This window comes from Oratosquilla oratoria, chromosome 20 (assembly GCF_046742065.1).
Source record: "Oratosquilla oratoria isolate Oo_2021 chromosome 20, ASM4674206v1, whole genome shotgun sequence".
Classification (NCBI taxonomy): Eukaryota; Metazoa; Arthropoda; class Malacostraca; order Stomatopoda; family Squillidae; genus Oratosquilla; species Oratosquilla oratoria.
The window spans coordinates 29,737,933-29,760,527 of record NC_134796.1 but is presented as its reverse complement, the minus strand read 5'-3'; the positions used below and the strand labels follow the sequence as shown (position 1 = coordinate 29,760,527).

The window sequence follows — 22,595 nt, the reverse complement described above, 5'->3', positions numbered from 1 at the left end:
CTTTCCATGTATCCAAACCATCCCAATACTCTTTCATCAACCCTATCTCCCAACTCCCCTTCCACCCCTACTCTCCTCCTTACCTCCTCATTTTTCACTCTATCCAGCCTAGTAACCCCTACCATACTTCTCAGACACCTCATCTCAAACACATTCAAATTCCTCCTCTCTTCCTCCCTTATGTTCCATGTTCTTGCCTCATACAGTGCTGTCGGCACAATCACTCCTTCATACAATCTCCTCTTAGCGTCCATTCCCAAATGTCTGTTTCTCATTACACCTTTTAATCCCCCCAGGGCATTTACTCGCTTCTCTCAATCTACACTCTACCTCCACCTCCACTCCTCCCTTTCCTGCCACATTTGCACCCAAGTATCTAAAACTATCCACTTCCTCCAGTCTCTCTCCCTTAATACTCACTTCCAGGCTGCTGCCACTTTTTCCCCTTGTACATCTCATCACCTTACTTTTACCACATTTATCTTCAACTTCCTTTCGCACACCTTCCCAAACTCTGTCACTAACTTCCTCAATCCCTCCTCTAATCCTGTTACAAGCACAGTGTCATCAGCAAGTAGCCAAAATGAAATCAATTCTTATTTTGTGTGTGAATATGATGTGACGGGTAGAAAATGATGCGTGCCAATTCTGATGGTGTTCACTGTATAAGCGAGGTAACCAGCCAAGGCATGCACCCAGCCTCCACCCATTCCTCCCAGACCTTTCAAATTTCTTCAAATCATCAAGTCTAACTGTAAAACATGTCCATACTTACAAGACTCATTGGTGCTACAGAGGGCCATATTACTCTCTGGTTAGGCTCATACATGGGATTAAGGAACTGATGAAGTATCTCTGGTCGATTCACATATGACCACAGGCTGGTTGTCCGCTCACGGGCTTTCATAACAACTCTTTCACCTTCGTTATTGCCAAGGAATGTACCTGAAAAATGAACAATTTGATATTTTGTGTATTCATTTATTTTCCCATTGTAGATAAAAGTGAGAAATATTTAAAAGCCAATACCTTTTTATTTTAGCCAAAAGGTACTTTTGACAGGAATCCTAAAACATCTTGAAGGCTAGCAATAGCCACCAGCCAGATACATATAGCTACTAGTCAAGGTTCTGAAAAAGGAATTTAGGCTACACCCATAGTAGCAGTTGACAAAAGGTGGAGCAGTTGTCCTCAGAAAGCAGTGGCACCATACACTTCCTAGTTGCCACTTGCATTAATCTAAGCATCACTAAATCCAGTGCTTATCAGCATCATGTTACTCAACTATTATGTTGTATTTACTTTATGAATTGATAAGTTGGATAAACTTAAATTACTGAAGCTATTGTTGGAGCTGAGTGATAGTAGAGAGATGTGCTATATCCTACTGCCTCTGATCTGAATAGTGCCATACCTAGACAATGACATAACAATCTTCTCTGAGTGACTTACAAGCCAGTTTGGTGGCTATTGCCAATTACCTGGAGCCATGGTTCTCTAGCAAGATATCTTGGACTACTGACTGACTGATTGCACTCATTTGTTGACAAATAAGATAGAATGAGTGAAAAGTATGTATCACTAACTTCTTACATAGTTATCATAAGCAAATGTGAATGATTTTCCATATCCATATACCAAGGCTTTTTACCCCTTACAAGGGAGGTAGCCAAGAAGAAAACGGCATAAAATCATTCTCACCCATTCCATCCCTAAATACACTCCACTCCCCTCCACCCTCCCTCTTATCTTAGCACCTCCTGGATGACGGGTCATCCCTGGGTCAGAGGCAGTGTCGCAAGTCACAGCACATCCACAGCAAGGCCACTTCATTAAATCAGCAAACCCCCCATGCATAAAAGGAGAAGACGGGGAGAAATCCCTTTGGGCTGCATCAAATTTTGCTCACACATACTACCTCACCCCCCATCCCCCCACCCATTCCACCTCATGCATCACAACATCATCCATATACAACCATTCTCCATTCACCTCTGTCTTCTGTCCTCTCCCGTCCTTCCTCAACAGACATTACCCTCTTCCCCAAAGTCCCCTTCACCCCATCCATTCATCTCATCCTAGGACGTCCCCTCATGTTCACTCCCTCCACATCTGCCTTCCATACCTCTTTTACTAGTCTTTCTTCACTCATTCCTCCAAGTGTCCAAACCATCCTAATACTCTTTAACCAACCCTATCTCCCAACTCCCTTTCCACCCCCGTTCTTCTCCTCACCTCCTCATTTCTCACTCTATCTAGCCTAGTAACCCCCATCATACTTCTCACACACCTCATCTCTAACACATTCAAACTCCTTCTCTCTTCCTCTCTTATGTTCCATGTTTCTGCTCCATAAAGTGCTGTTGGCACAATCACTCCTTCATACAGTCTCCTCTTAGCATCCATTCCCAAATGTCTATTCCTCATTACACTTTTTAATCCACCAAGGTATTTACTCACTTCTCTCAATCTACATTCTACCTCCACCTCCACTCCACCTTTTCCTGCCACATTTGCACCCAAGTATCTAAAACTATCCACTTCCTCCAGTTGCTCTCCCTTAATGTTCACTTCCAGTCTGCTGCCACTTTCACCCCTTGTGCATCTCATCACCTTACTTTTACCCACATTTATCTTCAGCTTTCTTCTTTCACACACTCTCCCAAACTCTGTCACCAACTCCCTCAATCCCTCCTCTGATCCTGCCACAAGCGCAGTGTCGTCCGCAAACAACAGCTGGCTCACCTCCCACTTTTCTCCATTTTCTTTAACCATCTCCAATCCCTAACCCACCACTCTTGCATTTACCTCTCGCACCACCCCATCCATGTATAAGTTGAACAGCCAGGGCAACATAACGCATCCCTGACGAAGTCCCACCTTTACCTCGAACCACTCACTCACTCTCCATTTCTAACCCAGACACATGCTCTACTACTCTCGTAAAAATCATGACAGCTCCTAGAAGCTTTCCTCCTATCCCGTATATCCGCAAAACCTCCCACAGTGCCTTCCTGTCTACCCTGTTATAAGCCTTTTCCAGATCCATAAAAGCCCAAAAAACATCCTTCCCCTTTCCTATAGCTTTCTCACATATCTGTCTTACCACAAAAATCTGAAATACACAACCTCTACCCGTCCTAAAACCACACTGTTCCTCACCAAATGATTTTGATTCAGTTGAATGTTGTGAAGTACCTCTATCAGAAAGCTAGGATGGTGCCCCTTACAGAGGACTTTGTAGCATAGAATCTAATGAACCATGCTCTTGGTTCAACTTGCCAGTGGCAGGGTTCAAACCAACATTACCTCAACTTCTGCAACAAGAAGCAATTCCTTAACCTCTTCACTCCAGGGCACATCGCACGTCTGGCAGCATTAGCTGCCTGACGTGCGATGTTGCTTCATAATACTGTAATCGCATTATAAAAAATAAAGTCAGTGCTCATTCATTCGTTTTCTTTCACCCGTGAATTTTGATAACCATAGAAAATATGATGAAGCCAGTTTAGAGAGAATGGAGGTTACGTAGGTATGACTACAATAAATATAATCAAGACGCCGACGTCGGCATCATCGCGTAACCACTTGCTCCTCATGACGCCTACGTGGGCGTCACCATATGGAAGTGGTTAACCTTTTCAATAGAAGTTGAATACTCTTGCACCTGATGTATGATAATTTGATGATGCATCAATATATGCATGTTATAAAATATTAAGTTACAGCTGTAATACTCCTATTTCATCCTGAATGTTGATACATACATACATACATACATATACCAAAGGCTTTTTCCCCCTACATGGGGGGTAGCCCAAAAGATAAAGGCATAGAAACTACTTGCACCCATTCCATTTCCTATATATTCCACTCCCCTCCACCCTCCTCCCTCCCTCCCATCTTGGCACCTCCTGGATGACGGGTCATCCCTGCATCCTGTCCATTGCCCTGGGTCAGAGGCAGTGTCGCAAGAATGATGATAACCACAGAAAACGGGATCAAGTCTGTTCACAGAATGTGGGGATCACTCAGCTACTGCTATGAAATAAATGTAATCAGGACACTGACATCCTTATATACCTACCCACACCTCATGACATCGACATTGGCGTCATCGTGTGCTAAGGGTTAACCCGTTTGGCCAGCAAGCATCCACAAATAATTTATTTCACTATACAGGAGCCCCTCAAATAACGCGGATTCGAATAACACGGATTCAATCATACGCGGATTTTATTTCAAAACCATCTCAAATGTAGAGAACCGTTTTAAAATTCGCGCTGAGTCGGGCACGCATACGCACACACGCGGCAACATCGCAAACATTTGTGGTGACTGCTTTCTATTTTAACATATACAGTCAATCCTCATATAACACGGTCATTATGTACATTGGGAACTGCTCAAACAAGGGTGTGGGGCGAGGGGATAGCCATGGGTGGCTGCCTCCGGTCACGTGTCAACTTCCGGGTACTGATGCAGGAGGGAGGGAGGGGAGGAGAGTGGGAGTAGGGGGTGGTAGGGGGGTAGCCAACAAGCTTTAGCTTGTTGCTTCCACCACCTGCGCCGTGCTATATGAAATTTTACTGCCCTAACCTGTTGAAGTGTAATGTTTCTTTCGTTTGGAACACAACTAATAAGTCTGATAATGACTGCGCTTGTCGTGTCTTAATTTCTCTTATGAGGTTCTTGTTGTTACTGGCGGTGGTGGTTTGGGAGATCAAAAACAGACATATACATGCTTACTCACATGTAGACACACACGTAGACACGTGTTAGACAACCAGTGTATGTTGTGAATGTGCGTGCGTGTACACACAAATACGAACACAGACATACGCACGTACATGCTTACTTGTACATGTGAACACAGACACATGCACGCATGCACGCACGCACACACACACACACACACACACACACGCCACACACACATACATACGCCACATACACACACATATACATACGCCACATACATACAAACACATGTGTATACGCCACATACACACACATATGTATATACGCCACATACACACACATGTATATACGCACAAACACATACATACGCCACAAACGCCACATACATACACCACATACACGCGCACACACACACTTCAGCGAATGGACGGCTTGGATGACGTTCTGAAGAAAACTGAAGTCTGTGGATCCCAACGCAAAGAGAAGTGCCTAGTGTTTTTACAGGGTGGGGGGGAACTTGCTCGTGGAGTAGTGGGCAGGAGGAAAAGGGGAGGGATTACTGAGGGAAATGGAAGGAAATGAGGAGGGAGTAGACTTGGCCCAGCCAGACAAGCGAAAGGTAAACAAAAGGCTGAGTGAGGATGAAATGTCTAATAAAAATGTAAAGATTAGAAGTATAGAGAGGAGCAATACAGTAGAAAGTGACGAGAATATGTTCCAGGGATTTAAAGAGGGTGGGGGGGACACAACCCCTCCCCCCCGACTGATAAGACTAGAGGAGAGAGTTGATAAGGTGATAGAGGACTTGGAACGTAAGTTAGGTAATGTTGACTCCATTTTCCAAAGAATTGAAAGGTTGGAACAACTAGAGAAGGCAAACAGAAACTTAACTGAAGAAATAGAGGACCTAAAAAGACAGTTAGGAAATGTAAAGGAGGAGAATGAGAAATTGAAGAAGAATAGTAATGAAAACAGAGAGAAAATAGATACAGAAGCTAAAAATTGGAGGACAACCCAAGAAGGGAATAAGGTCTCATTCACTGACATAGTCAAACAGCAATTGAAAGAACATAATGAAGACTCAGTTATTAAAGTGATGAGACAGAAGGAGAATATAGTAAGAGAATTAGCTGACAAAAAGAAATGTATAATTATATTAGGAATGGAAGAGAAACATAACCCAGATAGAACCGCAAGAATCAAGGAGGAAAATGAAAGAGTAAGCAGTTTATTAAAATTAGTCCAGGAAGATGAACCAGAAATTATAAAGGAAATTGAGGAAAAATTCAGACTCGGAAAATATAGTACAGATAAGACCAGACCAATTAAGATTAAATTCAGGTCACAAACAACGGCAGAGAAAATTCTATCCAAAACAGGGAAACTAGCAACAAATGATCAATATAAAAAGGTATGGATAAAAAGAGAAATGAATAAAGAGGAAAGAGAGGCAGAAAAGCAGAAAAGACGAAGCTAAGGCAAAAAACGAGGAAAGAACGGAGTCAGAGAAAGAGAGATTCTATTGGAGAGTAGTGAACATGAAAATAAAGCAGTTCGACATACAAAAGAAAAACATAAGGGAAACAGAGAACACAATGGAAGTGGCAGAAAACTAAGAGCGTCTTACACAAATATAGATGGATTGATAACAGGATTGAATGAACTGAATGATTATTTGAAAGAAAAAGAACCGGACATAATGGGAATTGTAGAAACAAAATTAAAAGGCCCACTACCACCCAACAGTGTAGGACATGATGCATACAATTATTGGATTAGAAACAGAGAGAAAAAACAAGGGGGTGGAGTTATGTTCCTGACTAAGAAGGATATAAACGTGAAAGGTGTCATATATGGAAAGAATACAGTAGAGATGATTATGATAGAAGTGGAAGATGGAGATAAGAAGAGAAGAAAATTTGTGATCAATTATGTGCCTCCGAAAACAGCCTCATGGGAGGAGAGTGAACATAAAAGTATGTTAGAGGACACAAAGATAGCATTAACTAAAATAATGGAAGACGGAGGAAGAATAGTTATGATGGGCGACTTTAATTGCAAAGAAATCTGCTGGGAAGAAATGACAGTAAAGAGTGGTGATGACTCATGGGGAAATGCTCTACTTGAGATGATTACTGACCATTCAATGACACAATGGATACAAGAGAACACTAGGTATAGAAATGAAGAAGAACCATCGAGGCTAGACTTAATAATTACATCTGAACCTAGAATAGTAGACAAGATTGAATATAAAACACCAATAGGTAAAAGTGACCACATATTGATTGAACTGGAACTTAATGAAGAAAAATATATGAAAAGAAATGAACAATATAGAAAAGGAAGAATGATGTATGAAAAAAACAAACTTTGATAAAATAAGAGAATTCTTTCAACAAGAAAACTGGGAAGAAATATACAAAGAAGAAACATCAGTGGAAGAGAAATGGAATATTTTGACAAAAATTTACAAAAAAGGAGTGGAAAAGTATGTCCCAAGACAAAAACAAGAAAAAGAATATGTAAAATGCTGGTACAACAAAAGTTGTAGGGAGTTAAAAGACAAAAGAGACAAAGCCTGGACCAGATGGAAAAAAGACAGAAGACCTGAAAAATGGAAAATATATACTGGTTATAGAAATGAATATGTACAAAAGTGCAGAGAGGAAAAAAGAAAATATGAAAAAGATGTTATAGAAAAGTGTAAAGATCAACCAAAACTATTCTACAGATTTGTAAACAATAAACTGAAAACCAAACAAGACTTGGAGAAATTAAGACAAGGAGGAGTTGAATACACTGAGGAAATGGAAATGGCAGAAATTATGAACAAACATTTTAAATCAGTGTTTACAAGGGAAAATATACAACCTGAAGAGATTGAGTGGAAAGAAAAAGTCCCCCCTATGGAAGAAATAGAAGTAACAAAGAATTAAATATTGACACACTTGGGTAATTTTGATGTCAGAAAATCGCATGGGCCAGATGAAATAGCAAACTGGATTCTGAAAGAATGCAGGAATGAACTAGCAGACAAAATACATAGCATAATAAGCAGTTCCTTAAAAGAAGGAAAAGTTCCAGAAGATTGGAAAAAAGCAAATATAGTACCTATATATAAAGGAGGAAATAAAGAAGAACCTACCAACTATAGACCAGTCTCTCTAACAAGTACAATAGCAAAAATATGTGAAAGAATTATCAAAAGTAGATGGGTAAAATACTTGGAAAAAAACAACGTACTAAATCCAAGACAATTTGGATTCAGACAAGGACGATCATGCGTCACCAATTTAATATGTTTCTATTCAAGGCTAATAGATATAATACAAGAAAGAGATGGATGGGCTGATTGTGCATTTCTAGACCTAAAAAAAGCTTTTGACAAAGTACCACATAAGAAGTTGCTTAAGAAATTAGAATATGAAGGAGGAATACAAGGTAAATTGCTAAAATGGATGGAAGACTTTTTGCAAGAAAGAAAAATGAGAGTAGTGATAAGAGATCAGCACTCAAAATGGAATGAAGTAATAAGCGGTGTCCCGCAGGGAACAGTTCTGGCCCCAATAATGTTTGCTATATATATTAATGATATGGATGAAGGAATTGAAAGCTATATGAGCTTCTTTGCAGATGATGCAAAACTACTGAAAAGAGTGAAAACTGAAGAAGATTGTGAATCACTACAGAGAGATCTAAATAAAGTACAAGAATGGAGTAGGAAGTGGGAGATGGAGTTCAATACAAAAAAGTGTAGTATAATGGAGTTTGGAAAAAGCAAAAACAGAATAACAGGATCATATAATTTGGGAGAAGAAGGAATAAAAAAAGTAGAAAATGAGAAGGACCTGGGAGTCATTGTTATGAATAATATATCACCTGAGAAACATATAAATAAGATTTTTGGAGAAACTTATAATTTAATAAGAACAATCAAAGTGGCATTTACATACCTGGATGAAGAAATGGTGAGGAAAATCCTAATCACCCTGATAAGACCAAGATTGGAATATGCAGTAACGATATGGTCACCAAGTACAAAAAAATGTATAAAAAAACTAGAAAGAATACAAAGAGCAATCACAAAACTGGCACCAACACTCTCAAAACTATCATATGAAGAGAGACTACAAAAACTTAAACTACAGACACTAGAGCAAAGAAGAGAGAGAGGAGATTTGATAGCTATTTACAGAATCATGAAAGGCATAGAAATTACTGATAGAGAGAATCTGATAAAATGGGATGACAGAAATACAAGAGGACACGGAAAGAAAATAAAAAAAGACAGCTATAGAAGAGATTTGAAAAAGAACAGCTTTCCTCACAGAGTAATAGACAGTTGGAACAAGTTAGATGAGAAAGTGGTGTGTGCAAAAACAATACATGAATTTAAAAATAGTTTAGATAAAATGAGATATGAAGACGGGACCCCACGAGCATAGCTCCCCTTCCCGTAAAATACAACTAGGTAAATACAACTAGGTAAATACACACACACACACTTTCAACGAACGGACGGCTTGAAGAACGTTCTGAAGAAAAGTGCCGATTGTGGATCCCAACGCAAAGAGAAGTGCCTTTTTGTATTTACAGGGTGGGGGGAAATTGCTCGTGGGGTAGTGGGAAAGTAAGGAAAGAGGAAAAGGGGAGGGATTGCTGGGGAAATGGAAGGAAATGAGGAAGTAGAGGACTTGGCCCTAACAGACCGCCGAAAAGTAAACAAGCGACCGCAAGACGAGCTGGAGGACGACGGAATGTCTAATAAGAATGTAAAGATTAGAAGTATAGATAGGAACAATACAGTAGAAAGTGATGAGAATATTTTCAAGGGATTTAAAGAGAGTGGGGGGGACACAAACCCCCCCCGACTGACAAGACTAGAGAAGAAGGTTGATAAGGTGATCGAGGACTTGGAGAGTAGGTTAGGTCATATGAACACCATTTTACAAAGGGTTGAAAGATTGGAAGAACTAGAAAAGGCGAATAAAAACTTAACTGATGAAATAGAAGACCTAAAAAGACAGTTAAGAGAAGTAAAGGTGGAGAATGAGGAATTGAAGAAGAATAGTAAAGAAAACAGAGAGACAATAGCTAAAGAAACTAAAAATTGGAAGAAAACCCATGAAGGAAATAAGGTTTCATTCACTGACATAGTCAAACAGCAATTGAAAGAACATACTGAAGACTCAGTTATTAAAGTGATGAGACAAAAGGAGAATATAGTAAGAGAATTAGCAGACAAGAAGAAATGTATAATTATATTAGGAATGGAAGAGAAACACAACACAGATAGAACCACAAGAATCAAAGAGGAAAATGAAAAAGTAAGCCAATTACTAGAATCAGTTCAGGAAGATGAACCAGAAATTATGAAACAAATCGAAGAGAAATTTAGACTCGGAAAGTATAGCACAGATAAGACCAGACCAATTAAGATTAAATTCAGGTCACAAACAACGGCAGAGAATATCTTATCCAAAACAGGGAAACTAGCAACAAGTGAACAATACAAAAAGATATGGATAAAAAGAGAAATGAATAAAGAGGAAAGAGAGGAAGAAAAGCAGAAAAGACTGGAAGCTAAGGCAAAAAACAAGAACAGAACGGAGTCAGAGAAAGAGAGATTCTATTGGAGAGTAGTGAACATGAAACTAAGGAAGTTCGACATACAAAAGAAAAACATAAGGGAAACAGAGAACACAATGGAAGTGGCAGAAAACTAAGAGTGTCTTACACAAATATAGATGGATTAATAACAGGATTGAATGAGCTGAATGATTATTTGAAGGAAAAAGAACCGGACATAATGGGAATTGTAGAAGCAAAATTAAAAGGCCCACTACCACCCAACAGTGTAGGACATGATGCATACAATTATTGGATTAGAAACAGAGAGAAAAAGCAAGGGGGTGGAGTTATGTTCCTGACTAAGAAGGATATAAACGTGAAAGGTGTCATATATGGAAAGAATACAGTAGAGATGATTATGATAGAAGTGGAAGACAGAGATAAGAAGAGCAGAAAATTTGTGATAAATTATGTGCCTCCAAAAACAGCCTCATGGGAGGAGAGTGAACATAAAAGTATGTTAGAGGACACAAAGATAACATTAAATAAAATAATGGAAGATGGAGGAAGAATAGTTATAATGGGCGACTTTAATTGCAAAGAAATCTGCTGGGAAGAAATGACAGTAAAGGGTGGAGACGACTCATGGGGAAACGCTCTACTTGAGATGATTATTGACCACACAATGACACAATGGATACAGGAGAACACTAGGTATAGAAATGAAGAAGAACCATCGAGACTAGACTTATTAATTACATCTGAACCTAGAATAGTGGACAAGATTGAATATAAAACACCAATAGGTAAAAGTGACCACATATTGATTGAACTGGAACTTAATGAAGAAAAATATATGAAAAGAAATGAACAATATAGAAAAGGAAGAATGATGTATGAAAAAACAAACTTTGATAAAATAAGAGAATTATTTCAACAAGAAAACTGGGAAGAAATATACAAAGAAGAAACATCAGTGGAAAAGAAATGGAATATTTTGACAAAAATTTACAAAAAAGGAGTGGAAAAGTATGTCCCAAGACAAAAACAAGAAAAAGAATATGTAAAATGCTGGTACAACAAAAGTTGTAGGGAGTTAAAAGACAAAAGAGACAAAGCCTGGACCAGATGGAAAAAAGACATAACCTGAAAAATGGACAAAATATACCAGTTATAGAAATGAATATGTACAAACATGCAGAGAGGAAAAGAGAAAATATGAAAAAGAAGTCATAGAAAAATGTAAAGATCAACCAAAACTATTCTACAGATTTGTAAACAATAAACTGAAAAACAAACAGGACTTAGAGAAATTAAGACAAGGGGGAGTTGAATACACTGAGGAAATGGAAATGGCGGAAATTATGAACAAACATTTTAAATCAGTGTTTACAAGGGAGAACATACAACCTGAAGAGATTGAATGGAAAGAGAAAGTCCCCCCTATAGAAAAAATAGAAGTATCAAAGAATGAAATATTGATACACTTGAGTAATCTTGATGTCAGAAAATCACATGGACCAGATGAAATAGCAAACTGGATTCTGAAAGAATGCAGGAATGAACTGGTAGACAAAATACATAGCATAATAAGCAGTTCCTTGAAAGAAGGAAAAGTTCCAGAAGATTGGAAAAAAGCAAATATAGTACCTATATATAAAGGAGGAAATAAAGAAGAACCTACCAACTATAGACCAGTCTCTCTAACAAGTACAATAGCAAAAATTTGTGAAAGAATTATCAAAAATAGATGGGTAAAATACTTGGAAAAAAACAACGTACTAAATCCAAGGCAATTTGGATTCAGACAAGGATGATCATGCGTCACCAATTTAATATGTTTCTATTCAAGGCTAATAGATATAATACAAGAAAGAGATGGATGGGCTGATTGTGCATTTCTAGACCTAAAAAAAGCTTTTGACAAAGTACCACATAAGAAGTTGCTTAAGAAACTAGAATCTGAAGGAGGAATACAAGGTAAATTACTAAATTGGATGGAAGACTTTTTGCAAGAAAGAAAAATGAGAGTAGTGATAAGAAACCAGCACTCAAAATGGAATGAAGTAATAAGCGGTGTCCCGCAGGGAACAGTCCTGGCCCCAATAATGTTTGCTATATATATTAATGATATGGATGAAGGAATTGAAAGCTATATGAGCTTCTTTGCAGACGATGCAAAACTACTGAAAAGAGTGAAAACTGAAGAAGATTGTGAATCACTACAGAGAGATCTAAATAAAGTACAAGAATGGAGTAGGAAGTGGGAGATGGAGTTCAATACAAAAAAGTGTAGTATAATGGAATTTGGAAAAAGCAAAAACAGAATAACAGGATCATATAATTTGGGAGAAGAAGGAATAAAAAAAGTAGAAAATGAGAAGGACCTGGGAGTCATTGTTATGAATAATATGTCACCTGAAAAACATATAAATAAGATTTTTGGAGAAACTTATAATTTAATAAGAACAATCAAAGTGGCATTTACATACCTGGATGAAGAAATGGTGAGGAAAATCCTAATCACCCTGATAAGACCAAGATTAGAATATGCAGCAACAATATGGTCACCAAGTACAAAAAAATGTATAAAAAAACTTGAAAGAATACAAAGAGCAATTACAAAACTGGCACCAACACTCTCAAAACTATCATATGAAGAGAGACTAGAAAAACTTGAACTACAGACACTAGAGCAAAGAAGAGAGAGAGGAGATTTGATAGATATTTACAGAATCATGAAAGGCATAGAAATTACTGATAGAGAGAATCTGATAAAATGGGATGACAGAAATACAAGAGGACACGGAAAGAAAATAAAAAAAGACAGCTATAGAAGAGATTTGAAAAAGAACAGCTTTCCTCACAGAGTAATAGACAGTTGGAACAAGTTAGATGAGAAAGTGGTGTGTGCAAAAACAATACATGAATTTAAAAATTGTTTAGATAAAATGAGAAATGAAGACGGGACCCCACAAGCATAGCTCCCCTTCCCGTAAAATACAACTAGGTAAATACAACTAGGTAAATACACACACACACCTCACACACACACACGTACACATACACATACATACGGTTCTCTGTATTTAATATGGAAAGTCAGCATATGCAGATTTGGTCATATGCGGTAATTTCAGGAACCTAACCCCCGTGTTATTTGAGGGACTCCTGTATCTACTAATTTCACTTTTAGAACTTTTCTCTATTTCAACAACAAATTCTATACTACTTACCAAACTGTGATGAATATGAATGCTCAAAAAGCATAATAAGAAAGCTTTCCCCAAATTCAAAACTGCAGCTGAACTGAGAATAGATCTGATGGACACAATCCAGAAAAAGAAGAAAGCTAGGGGAATGGGTTCCCTTTGTCCTCTGGTTGCTTGGCGTGTAGCAAGACTTCTGGTGCCTGAGGGCGAATGGATGGCCTCCTTGCAGCCATTCTCTCTCAATAAGTGCTTCAAACCTGTAAAATTATTAGTGGTAACATAGGACTTGATTGGAAAATATGTCTATCTATACATCAATAGGCTTCTTCCCTCAGGAGGTGCCCAACCATGGCGTGCACCTACCCCCACTCATCCCACTCCCACCTGTAATCTATATCCCATTTATCTTAGTTCCTTGTGGATGAAGGGTCATCCTGTATCATTCAAAGGGCTTTCAGCATATCTACTGTCCACAAATTATACTTTAACTTCTTTCCCTCATGCAAGTTTAAATTCTTGTTATAATTCCTTTCCTGTCAAATGTCAAACAACACTTAAAGAGATTTACCCTCGGACTGTCCTACAATCTGGATTGAGGATAATCTGTGCAAGTGATGTGACCTGCAATGTTGAATCTAGTCCATCAGTATCATGGACAAGAACAGAGGCTCCTTCCTGAGATGAAATTCAAAAACAAAATGTTTCATTAAGACAAAACTCACTCCTATTGATGAAATAATTTTTATCATTTGGTTATCATATATTTCAGTGTATAAGTACATGTCTGGGGCTGTGTCAAAGCCCTTGACATGTACTATCCAAACAGATCATTAAGGTGGACAATCATGATTCAAAGAAACATTCAACAGTTAAATTGTATGGGTAGCTTCTACCATTGGACAAATACCCAAAGATCCAAACCCTCACTTTTAATATGCACATGTCCTTTAGCCTTTACATCAAGGATCTACTGGTGAAAATCAGTAAGCAAATAAGCATGCAAAGATAAGTAGCAAACACAGCTTTTAGCTGCAAGAAAGAAACACTTATCACAGTTTACAAACAGCTCATGAGAACCACATTCAACTGTGCTTCCACAGCTCTGTTCCCTACAAATCAATTGCCCATGGTTTTTCTTTCCCTGTGGCCCCCAGGTAACCCACAATGGGTACTCTACAAATAGCACAAAATAAAATGGTAAGGATAATAACATACATACATACATATACATATACCAAGGCTTTTTCCCCCTTACAAGGGAGGTAGCCAAAAAGGGAAAGGCATAAAAACACTCCCACTCATTTCATCCCTAAATGCACTCCACACCCCTCCCACCCTCCCTCTCATCTGAGCACCTCCTGGATGACGGGTCATCCCTGCACCCTGCCCACCGCCCTGGGTCAGAAGCAGTGTCGCAAGACACAGCACATCCACAGCAAGGCCGCTTCATTTAATCGGCGACCCCCCCTCTCCGTCCCCCCTTGCATATAAGGAGAGGACGGGGAGAAATCCCTTCGGGCTGCGTCAAAAATTACTCACGCATACTACCCCACCCCCCATCCCCCCGCCCATTCCTCCTCATGCAATCACAACATCATCCATATACAACCATTCTCCACTCACCTCTGTCTTCCGTCCTCTCCCTTCCTTCCTCAACAGACATTCCCCTCTTCCCCAAAGCCCCCTTCACCCCATCCATCCACCTCATCCTAGGACGTCCCCTCATGTTCACTCCCTCCACATCTGCCTTCCATACCTCTTTTACTAGTCTTTCTTCACTCATTCTTTCCATGTGTCCAAACCATCCTAATATTCTTTCATCAACCCTATCTCCCAAATCCTTTTTCACCCCTGTTCTCCTCCTTACCTCCTCATTTCTCACTCTATCCAGCCTAGTAACCCCCACCATACTTCTCAGACACCTCATCTCAAACACATTCAAACTCCTTCTCTCTTCTTCTCTTATGTTCCACGTTTCTGCCCCATACAGTGCTGTTGGCACAATCACTCCTTCATACAGTCTCCTCTTTGCATCCATTCCCAAATGTCTATTCCTCATTACACTCTTTAATCCACCAAGGCATTTACTCGCTTCTCTCAATCTACATTCTACCTCCACCTTCACTCCACCTTTTCCTGCTACACTTGCACCCAAGTATCTAAAACTATCCACTTCCTCCAGTCGCTCTCCCTTAATGTTCACTTCCAGTCTACTGCCACTTTCACCCCTTGTACATCTCATCACCTTACTTTTACCCACATTTATCTTTAGCTTTCTTCTATCACATACTCTCCCAAACTCTGCCACCAGCTTCCTCAATCCCTCCTCTGACCCTGCCACAAGCGCAGTGTCGTCCGCAAACAACAGCTGGCTCACCTCCCACTTTTCTCCATTTTCTTTAACCATCTCCAATCCCTGACCCACTACCCTAGCATTCACCTCTCGCACCACCCCATCCATGTATAAGTTGAACAGCCAGGGCGACATAACGCATCCTTGACGAAGTCCCACCTTTACTTCAAACCACTCACTCTCTCCATTTCTAATCCTGACACAAGCTCTACTACTCTCATAAAAACTCTTGACAGCTCCCAAAAGCTTTCCTCCTATCCCATAAATCTGCATAATCTCCCACAGTGCCTTTCTGTCTACCCTATCATAAGCCTTTTCCAGATCCATAAAAGCCCAAAAAACATCCTTCCCCTTTCCTATAGCTTTCTCACATATCTGTCTTACCACAAAGATCTGATCTACACAACCTCTACCTGTCCTAAAACCACACTGTTCCTCACCAATTACTCCTTCTGTTCCTCTCCTAATCCTCTCAATTAAGATCCACCCATAAGCCTTCCCTACTACACTTAACAGGCTAATCCCTCTGAAACTACTACATTCACACTTGTCCCCTTTTCCCTTGTAAAGAGGAACTATACAGGCACTTCTCCAGTCCTCCGGTACTCTACCCTCTCTCCAGCAAACATTAAATAACCTCACCAACCAGTCCACCATCACTGAACCTCCCTTTTTCAGACATTCTGCATGGCATCCATCCAGACCAGGTGCCTTACCTGCTTTCATCATCTTTACAACTGCCTTCACCTCATCCTTCCCTATTTCTCCTCCATTCTCCTCACTCATCACTCTCATTTTCTTCGCATTTCCCACTGCAGCTATCTTTCCTTCCCTATCCTCCTTCACATTTAGCAACTCCCTAAAATATTCTGCCCATCTTCCCCTTACTGCCATCTCTTCCTTTATCATCTCTCCATCTGTACCTTTTACCTTTTATTCCCTACTTGATTCGCCTCCTCTTCCTCTCTTAATTTCTTTCCAAAACATCTTTTTATTACTTTCAAAATTTTCTGTCATACTCCTACCCCATTTCACATCTGCTCTCCTCTTTGCCTCCTTTACCTTTTGCTTTACTTCTCTTTTCTTTTCTTTGTACGTCTCATATGACTCCCCCGTCCTCTTTTGTAACCAATCTGTGAATGCTCGCTTCTTCTCTTCTACAACCTTCTTTGTTTCCTCATCCCACCATTCACTACCCTTTCTTCTATTTCCCCCTGTCCTTCTTGTTCCACACACCATCCTTGCACACTTTAAGATTCCCTCCTTGAACCATCCCCATTCCTCCTCCACCAGAATACACTAAACAGAATACACTAAAACTACCCCAAGAGAGCACAGCTCAGGGGATGGGGCTTGCTAAGAAGGTGACGCAGCCCTACCATGATTGTACTGTGTCTTGCTGCATTGCTTCTGACACAGAGCAGTGGGCAGGAGACTGGGATGGAACTTTCTTCCATGAGGAACTAAGGTGAAAGGGAGGAGAGGGTGGTAGATGGGAGTCAAATGAGTACATGCCTTCTACTTGGCTGGCTCCTCCCTTACAAAGGGGTAAAAGACCTTGGTATACAAACAGACAGAATGTGTCAGTGGACCTTGTCAAAAACCTTGTTTATGTAAATAGCAACCATAAATGGGGAACTTGGTGTTTCTGTTTTGATTCTTGCTACAACCATTCTTTCCATCAGGTTGGATATTATCAATAGTAGTGATATTGGTCTGTATGATGCTGGGTCCTCTGGCACTTTGTTTGGTTTCAGGACTGACATTATGTGAGTTTTTTTTTTCAAAATATTTGGGATATTGTTGTTTAGCCAGTAGTTGAAAATATCAGTTAGGGCACTTATAGAATGTTGGATCAGGTGTTTGAGGCCTTGTCTGGACCTTCTGCTTTGGAGTTTTAGTGTCTTTATTGCTGTTTCTGTCTGTGTCTTTACTGTGGAAAGAGGGGGGAGGTGTCTGCTTTTTCAGGTTTGAATTTACTCATTTCTTTGATTATTTTCTTGTGTTCTGGTGTAGTGTGTTTGATGCTAGTTTTGGAGATACCTTTAGGATACCTTGAATATACATACATACATATACCAAGGCTTTCTCCCCCTTACAAGGGAGGTAGCCAAAAAGGAAAAGGCATAAAATCATTCCCACCCATTCCATCCCTGAATACACTCCACTCCCCTCCACCCTCCCTCTTATCTTAGCACCTCCTGGATGACGGGTCATCCCTGCACCTTGTCCACTGCCCTGGGTCAGAAGCAGTGTCGCAAGACACAGCACATCCACAGCAAGGCCGCTTCATTAAATCGGCGACCCCCCTCTCCGTCCCCTCATGCATAAAAGGAGAAGACGGGGAGAAATCCCCTCGGGCTGCGTCAAATTTTGCTCACACATACTACCTCACCCCCCCTCCCCCCGCCCATTCCACCTCATGCATCACATCATCATCCATATACAACCACTCTCCATTCACCTCTGTCTTCTGTCCTCTCCCATCCTTCCTCAACAGACAGTCCCCTCTTCCCCAAAGCCCCCTTCACCCATCCATCCACCTCATCCTAGGACGTCCCCTCATGTTCACTCCCTCCACATCTGCCTTCCATACCTCTTTTACTAGTCTTTCTTCACTCATTCTTTCCAAGTGTCCAAACCACCCTAATACTCTTTCATCAATCCTATCTCCCAACTCCCTTTCCACCCCAGTTCTCCTCCTCACCTCCTCATTTCTCACTCTATCTAGCCTAGTAACCCCCATCATACTTCTCAAACACCTCATCTCAAACATATTCAAACTCCTTCTCTCTTATGTTCCATGTTTCTGCTCCATAAAGTGCTGTTAGCACAATCACTCCTTCATACAGTCTCCTCTTAGCATCCATTCCCAAATGTCTATTCCTCATTACACTCTTTAATCCACCAAGGTATTTACTCGCTTCTCTCAATCTACATTCTACCTCCACCTTCACTCCACCTTTTCCTGCCACATTTGCACCCAAGTATCTAAAACTATCCATTTCCTCCAGTCACTCTCCCTTAATGCTCACTTCCAGTCTACTGCCACTTTCACCCCTTGTACATCTCATCACCTTACTTTTACCCACATTTATCTTCAGCTTTCTTCTATCACACACTCTTCCAAACTCTGTCACCAACTTCCTCAATCCCTCTTCCGATCCTGCCACAAGCGCAGTGTTGTCCGCAAACAACAGCTGGCTCACCTCCCACTTTTCTCCATTTTCTTTAACCATCTCCAATCCCTGACCCACTACCCTTGCATTTACCTCTCGCACTACCCCATCCATGTATAAGTTGAACAGCCAGGGCGACATAACGCATCCTTGACAAAGTCCCACCTTTACCTAGAACCACTCACTCTCTCCATTTCTAATCCTGACACAAGCTCTACTACCCTCATAAAAACTCTTGACAGCTCCTAGAAGCTTTCCTCCTATCCCATATATCCGCAAAACCTACCACAGTGCTTTTCTGTCTACCCTGTCGTAAGCCTTTTCCAGATCCATAAAAGTCCAAAAAACATCCTTCCCCTTTCCTATAGCTTTCTCACATATCTGTCTTACCACAAAGATCTGATCTACACAACCTCTACCCATCCTAAATCCACACTGTTCCTCACCAATTACTCCCTCTGTTCCTCTCCTAATCCTCTCAATCAAGATCCTCCCATAAGCCTTCCCAACTACACTTAACAAGCTAATCCCTCTCAAACTACTACATTCACACTTGTCCCCTTTTCCCTTGTAAAGTGGAACTATACAGGCACTCCTCCAGTCCTCCAGCATTCTACCCTCTCTCCAGCGAACATTAACTAACCTCACCAGCCAGTCCACCATCACTGTACCTCCTTTTTTTAGACATTCTGCATGGCATCCATCCAGACCAGGTGCCTTACCTGCTTTCATCATCTTAACAACTGCCTTCACTTCATCTTTCCTTATTTCTCCTCCATTTTCCTCACTCATAACGGTCATTTTCTTAGCATTTCCCACTGCAGCTATCTTTCCCTCCCTATCCTCCTTCACATTTAGCAACTCCCTAAAATATTCTGCCCATCTTCCCCTTACTGCCTTCTCTTCCATTATCATCTCTCCATCTGCACCTTTTACCTTTTCTTCTCTACTTGATTTGCCTCCTCTTCCTCTCTTAACCTCTTCACTCCGGGGCACATCGCACGTCTTGCAGCATTAGCTGCCCGACGTGCGATGTTGGGTCATAATAATCGCATTATAAAAAATAAAGTCAGTGCTCAATCGTTCGTTCTCTTTCACCCGTGAATTTTGATAACCATAGAAAATATGATGAAGCCAGTTTAGAGAGAATGGAGGTTATGTAGGTACGACTACAATGAATATAATCAAGACACCGACTTCGGAATCATCGCATACCCACTTGCTCCTCATGATGCCTACGTAGGCGTCACCATATGGAAGTGGTTAATTTCTTTCCAAAACATCTTTTGTTACTTTCAAAATTTTCTGTCATACTCTTACCCCATTTCACATCTGCTCTCCTCTTTGCCTCCTTTACCTTTTGCTTTACTTCTCTTTTCTTTTCTTTGTACCTCTCATATGACTCCCTCGTCCTATTTTGTAACCAATCTGTGAAAGCTCGCTTCTTCTCTTCTACAACCTTCTTTGTTTCCTCATCCCACCATTCACTACCCTTCCTTCTTTTCCTCCTGTCCTTCTTGTTCCACACACCATCTTTGCACACTTTGTGACTCCCTCCTTGAACCATCCCCATTCCTCCTCCACTCTTAGCTCTACTCTATCCTTCACTCCCTCCCACTCCTCTTTCAGCTTCTTCTTGTACTCCTTCTCCTTTTCCTTTTCATTTAAAGAGTTCACTCTAAGCACCTCCCTACCTTTTGTCCCTTTCCTCTTTCTCCATCTATCCTCCACTCTTAACCTCCCTTCCACCAAATAATGATCTGATATTCCCCCACCCTCTCCCATTAGTACATGTACATCCTTAACTCTTCCTTTCATAATCCTATTTACCACTACATAATCCATTAACGCTCTATTTACCACCCTTCCATCCAGCACCCTCTCCCATGTGTACTTATGCTTGACTTTCTTCTGAAACACTGTATTTGCTATCATCAACTCTCTAGACACATTTCCATCATCAACTCTCCACTACGATTCTTTCCTGGAACTCCACATTTCCCAACCACTCCATCAATTGGATAATTTCCTACCTTAGCATTAAGGTCTCCCAGTACTATTACATTGACATTTCTCCCTAAATCCCCTATGCACTCATTTAAATCTGTCCAAAAACCCTCCCTTTCTTCTACACTCTTCTCACTGCCAGGCCCATATGCACTTACAAAAACCCACATCTCCTTTCCCAGTTTCACCTTCATCCACATTATCCTTGAGGAAACCTCCTTCCACTCCACTACACATTTACCTATCTCTTCACTTACTAGTATAGCCACCCCTTCCCTCCCTCGCCCTCTCTTCACTCCTGATAACCTCCCACTTACACTCCCAAACTTACACTCGCCCTTCCCTTTCAACTTAGTTTCACTCAAAGCCAACACATCCATCTTTCTTCTCACAAACATACTACCTATCTCTTCCCTTTTACTCTCATCTGTACCACATCCACGCACATTAAAAGACCCAAACCTTAGGGTGCTGGTTGGAAAACTCCTAGATCCTCTTATGCCTTTACTTTTTTTTTTAGGAATGTCCCCTGTGGGGCTACAAGGGGAAGGATGCCTAGTTCCAATCCCCGTCCCTTTCTTCTCGCCTCTTACGATCCAAGTGGACATACTTGGTGGCAGTATTCTTTTCCCCCACCACAGGGAAGGTAGGCGAAAAAGAAAATGAATATTCAGAGAAACTGGACAGGACAGTAACAAGGGGTTGGGGTACAGCATAACGGAGGGACAGTTGTAGTATAAAAGTGTCATCATTTCTCTATGAACAGAGTTGTCCTCTATCACAGACAAAATGATGTGTGGCTCTGGTCCATAGGGGCGCCCCATACAGACCCTAAATTATCAACTGCATGCTACTTTGCCACAATAACATGCAGCCAATACCCCAGACGGACATATACATACATATACCAAAGGCTTTTTTCCCCTTACACTGGGGATAGCCAAAAAGAAAAAGGCATAGAAACCACTTGCACCCATTCCATTTCCTATATATTCCACTCCCCTCCACCCTCCTCCCTCTTATCTTGGCACCTCCTGGATGACGGGTCATCCCTGCATCCTGTCCACTACACCTGGGTCAGAAGCAGTGTCGCAAGACACAGCACATCCACAGCAAGGCCGTTTCATAAATTCGGCGACCTCCCTCTCCATTCCCTCATGCAGAGAAGAAGATGGAGAGAAATCCCTTGGGGGTGCATCAAATTTTTCTCATACATACTTCCTCACCCCCCATCCCCCTCATGCATCACAGCATCATCCATATACAACCCTTCTCTATTCACCCCTATCTTCTGTCCTCTCCCATCCTTCCTCCACAGACATTGCTCTCTTTTGTAATGACCCTTTCACCCCATCCATCCATCCATCTCATCCTAGGACGCTCCCTCATATTCACTCCTTCCACCTCTGCCTTCCACATTTCTTTTACTAATCTTTCTTCACTCATTCTTTCCATGTGTCCAAACCATCCCAATACTCTTTCATCAACCCTATCTCCCAACACAATTATGCACACAAACAACACAATATACACTCTATAAAGGATTTGTGGGAAAACCCAGTTTCGGCT

The 22,595-nt window shown here is 40.8% G+C and overlaps 1 protein-coding gene across 1 annotated transcript in view; it reads right to left on the bottom strand.

Moving 5' to 3' along the window:
- The window catches only part of LOC143036434 (myotubularin-related protein 9-like), a 56,298-nt gene that overhangs the window by 7,547 nt on the left and 26,156 nt on the right, over window positions 1-22,595 (bottom strand). Inside the window, 3 exon segments of the mRNA XM_076203785.1 lie at window positions 776-945; window positions 13,512-13,744; window positions 14,056-14,162. Coding sequence (XP_076059900.1) covers window positions 776-945; window positions 13,512-13,744; window positions 14,056-14,162 — 510 coding nt within the window.